The 4,856-nt window shown below is 42.2% G+C and overlaps 1 protein-coding gene across 5 annotated transcripts in view; it reads right to left on the bottom strand.

The window, feature by feature from the left end:
- sema4d (sema domain, immunoglobulin domain (Ig), transmembrane domain (TM) and short cytoplasmic domain, (semaphorin) 4D) overlaps positions 1-4,856 on the bottom strand; it is a gene marked incomplete at its 5' end in the record, with an annotated part of 42,385 nt that overhangs the window by 28,775 nt on the left and 8,754 nt on the right. For all 5 annotated transcript variants that reach the window (XM_032539902.1, XM_032539903.1, XM_032539900.1 and 2 more), the window contains 1 exon segment: positions 3,222-3,337. In XM_032539902.1, the coding sequence (XP_032395793.1) occupies positions 3,222-3,259 (38 nt within the window).

The raw sequence follows: 4,856 nt of genomic DNA on the forward strand, positions 1-4,856 counted from the left end.
GTTAAGAGAGAAAATAAGTAGCAGTCTTCTTCTGCCTTTGTATGAATTTTAAGTAGTGCCATGTTGAGGATGGCTTTGTTCACCGTCACCGTCGGGGGGCACGTCCTCCAACTTTTCCCCTCACTTCCTTTTGGCGTAACATTTATCATTCTTCCCCAAGGAACAATCACCCTACAACATGGACTAGCATCTAGCGCACAATAAAATACCACCCCCACTTTCTTGCTGGTTGCTCGGATACCTTTCATCCAACGGGACAGCTTGTCAACAACATCATCACTTACTTACTTACTTACTTACTTACTTAGAAACTCCCAGCCTTCACTTAACTTCAGCAGAGCCATTTCAAAAAACATTGCTACATCTTGTTTTTAAAATATAGCTTCAAAAGAACATCTTTTTTCTTTTCTGCCTTTATGTTGCATCCAAAATACTTATAAACTTCCAAGCCTAAACGTCTGGCTCTGCAGAAATTGCAATGCATCCTTAAAGCTTCAGTAGGTAACTTTTGTAAAAATGTATTTTTTACATATTTGTTAAAACTGTCACTATGTCTGACAGTAGAATATGAGACAGTAATCTGTGAAAAAAATCAAGCTCCTGGGCTCCTCTCTGTCCTCTTACTGCCACTAGCAGAAATACACCGCTCCGGTCGAAAACAGCCAATCAGAGCAAGGAGGACTGTCTTAGCAGTGTCAATCACTCTCGTGTACGCGCCGCTCATACCCCTCCCCCGCACAGCGCGTGCCGTGTTCAAGCTCAAGATTGCCAGTGTGCTGCAGTTGTGCTAATCGCGGAGAAATAACTTTTCAGGAAAACTGCCAATTTCTCGAGTGACACCTGCTCAGAAAACAAAGACGGGCAAACAGAAGAAGACCGATGACAAAAAGCGAGCTTAAGAATTAAACCGAGCCCGAAATAAAGCGAGGGTCAACATCGAAGCGGCTTTTCAGAGGTGGAGGGAGCTACGCCTCCTAGAAGGATTCAACACGGATTCAGAGCTAGCGTTAGCCACATTTCTGCTTGACATGTAAGTATCCCTGCTTGATTTATTTCATTTTTTAAGAACTACACAACTAAGATATCGATGGTTACAGTACACTTTCAGTACACTGGTGATAGCGCAAATCTCAGTTTACTCTGTAGCTTGTTGCTAAGTCTAACAGTTAGCTTGTTAGCTTGTGGCACAGCAGGAATGGTGTAGCAGGTGAAGATTAACTTTACTTGCTAACTCCTTCACCCTCCGTATAAGCAATATTGTTCGATACCTACAAATAGTAAGCCAAAATGTTTTTTTGTCAATCACAACAAATGTAGCTATGGTTAAACAACTTTAATTGTGCGCTGTCCCTGTCGAAGTTTGGCAATGCAGAATTCTACTTTTGATTATTTTTAAACACGTTTTCTTCCCCCTCAGGATGTAATTTGTAAATCAAATGTCTGACACAAATTCTTTGTGCTCCTTCAACAGGTCAGACATGGCCCCGGACACAGAGGCACGTGAAGGAATCGTCTTCAGTCCAAATCAAAATGTTCAGTATTTCCTTGTGCAGGAGTACTTTTCTGAAAAAGCTGATTTATTTTACCCATATGCAAAATAAAACCAAAGACATATTTCTAAGATGTTATTCCTTGGCTTATTGAGCTTCCTCACTGATTCATCATTCCTACTGAAAGTTTAGATCCAAAAGGTAATTCAGTAATGTATTGGGTAAAGTGCTATTTGTTGTCACAAATGAGCGATTACATAAAAAATCATTTTAAACCTTCATTGAAAATATTTACAAAACTTTTAATAGAAATATTTTAATAAGCAATTTTTATATAAGCATACCCTACTCAGAGTAAATCCTGTATTGTCCATGAGGATGTGGAAAGCATCGGTGGCCTGCTTACTAGCTGCGCGTTCACGGCAGGCCCCGCTGTGGGGGAGGAGCTGGAGGGGGGGGGCTGTAGCGCAGCAGAGAACAAGGGGGAGGGACCTGTAAGGGTCGGGCTCGTTCAAATTTTTAGGCTAAGTCCACGTTTTCTCAGATCTCCCTACTGCAGCTTTAAGGGAACGGCTGAAGTGGTACAACCTTCTAATTTGCAAAAAGAATTCCCCTCTGGGCAAATATAGCATTATCCGGCTCTACTTAAGATGCACAATATTTTATACTGACATAATATAGCACTTTATATAGCACTGTTGTTAGCAGGGGAGCTATCCTGAGGCCTGTCTCTCTCTCTCTCTCTCACTCACTCTCAAGTGGAGAGATACTGGAAGTTGACTAAGTGCATACAAATAGTGATTCACATCAACCCTATTTCATCTATCAACACTACTTTGGAAACTTTGCGGTATGCATATGTACCTCCTCCGCCTCTTCACTAAGTCCTGCACAAGCATACATCCTCAACATCAACATAATTCATTACAGTATTCGGAAAACAAGCTGTTTCTTCTCGGTTTTGTTGCGGGCACAAACTTCTTTTTTAAACTTCCCCTTTCATTTTCTGTAACTCAAGCACATAGTGAGCCCAGCCTTGCTGTTAGGCCTTTGCCGTCTTTTTGCGCCTATCCCTATGACTGGTCTCCACCACTTATTATGAATGCTAGCAGATTATTTTGCTTACTGCACCCTCATTCTCCATCCTCTTTATAGATCAAATCCAAAAACTCCGGACTGAGAGACAAAAAGCAAAGTTGACAAAAGAGACAAAAAGGAGAAAAAAAAATAGGGAGCAAAGAGACAGGGTCCAAAATGAAAAGGGGGAAGAAGAAACCACAAAAAAAGGTGGAGAACACAGAAGGAGCAAAAGGAAGAGGTAGTACGACAAAGGCTCAAAACCCTTTAAATTAGGGTTTTTAAATGTGTTTTGTGAGGGAAACAAAGATCAACTAGCAGCAGCAGCAGCAACATACCAGCACAGTGAACGAGAATGCAAATCAGTCCTAATGCAAATGGCATACGTCTTCAGGGGCAAAACAGACGGTCTTTATAACCAACCCCCCCAAACACAACACACTTCTCTCTCTGCTACCAGAACCCCCCCGATTCTTCTCCACTGCTGTACTGAAAACACACTCACACAAACACTTCCAGGAGACAATCTTGTGCAGAGCGAGAGAAACGTAATCACAAGAGACATCATCTTCTTACTTCACACTACACAAAAAGGGACACAGTGGGCTCTTTACACAAACACAAACACTTTGAAAGAGAAAGAAATAAACTTACTTGTCCGTCATGGCGTCGGCTAGCGAATACTGATTCATTAAAATTCCTTTTCACTTTTCTTCACACGGTTGGAAATGGTCTATGGAGAGGCTCAGGGCAAATCTCACAACACCGGTCTACAAGAGAGGGGAAAATAAATGCAAATGTAAATCATTCATTCACACACCTGCAGTAGCTAGGCAGCTGCAAAAGCTGCAACTGACAATTATTTTCAATATCAATTCATTGTTTTGTCTAAAACAAAGTGTCAGAAAATAAAAGGAAAATGCCTTACAGCTCAAGGTGATCTATATGTATGAAGGTCAAGTAGCTAGATGATTCAATGCTCTCTGGTGAAAAAGAAATAGTATTTGAAATAAGAACACCACTTCTACTGCGATGATTACTGCATGACAAATCTGTGAAAATCAGTGACAACAAAAACTTAAACAGGCCATCGACCCGGCTGGGACTACAGCTAACTTTGCAGACACGCTTCACTTGCTCACAATTAGCCTAGCAAGGCCCGGTCTCTTCAACCAGGGGAAACTGTTTCCATAGTTACCAAAGCAGCCGAGCTGCCAGCTAGCTAGCGTGAATAGAGTGCACCAAGGAATCCTCCGGGCTGCGAGCAGACAGTATGAAGCCAATCACAGATGAAGGCATTGTGTGACTTGAGGAGCAATGATGACAGTTTTGGATCTGTGCAGCTGGTTCCTCATCCAGCATCAAAGCTTGCATAATCCATAAATCATCACTGATAAAAAGCTAATACAAATTATCAAAAGGGTGTAACAAATGCCAGAATAATCAAATAAAAAAATAAATAAATAAAAGACACCTCTGCTAATGGTGCATATCCCGGACGGCACATAAATTAGCAGCTGTTCATTGCCAGCATTTAGATTTTTTATTTTTAATAAGGCGACGATGAGACTGGGCGCGTCCTCTGTCCTGCTGGCTGATGAGCAACCTCCAAAACCTTGCATTAGCTATTCAGATTATCGGTCTTATCGTAAGATTACGATAGCAGCACATTAAATTCATAGTTTAGATCCGGTTTTGTGTTGGCATAACATAGATTGTGACCTGCTAGAGTGGGATTTAGGTTCCATAAGCAGATAAAGGTATGATGTATACATAATGAACCTGAAGCAGCTTTGAAATGTGTCTATTTCGACTATTAATCCAACACGGATCAACAAAAAGAGGACTTAATGGTTTTATCGCTTACAGCTACAACTGGAGTGAGGGTAAAGGGCCGCCCCCCCCGCCCCAATCCTATCAGCCCCAAACCCAGACAGACAGCCACCAGCCTCAGAGGCAGCCAGCGGCAGTCTGTCTGTGTGGGGATCCTGGCTCAGGATGCTGCTGTGCCTCCTTTTACTTTTTCCACATCCCTGAACTCTGAACGTTGTGTCTGCAAGACTTTTCTGATGCTCTTTACTTTGCCTGTCAAGTCTGTCTGTCTGTCTGTCTGTCTGTCTGTCTGTCTGTCTGTCTGTAGCCTGTCTGAGGGCAGAAGCTCAGTGAACGTTTGTCCAGTGCAGAAACGGACATTAGCTGTATACACCCAAGTAATCTCCGGTAATCAATTAAGTCCCATTTCCTCTGGTCTCTCAGCCACTGTGTTTATGAGAAGTAGGAAAGACTCCA

This window comes from Etheostoma spectabile, chromosome 16 (assembly GCF_008692095.1).
Source record: "Etheostoma spectabile isolate EspeVRDwgs_2016 chromosome 16, UIUC_Espe_1.0, whole genome shotgun sequence".
In the NCBI taxonomy this organism is placed as follows: domain Eukaryota; kingdom Metazoa; phylum Chordata; class Actinopteri; order Perciformes; family Percidae; genus Etheostoma; species Etheostoma spectabile.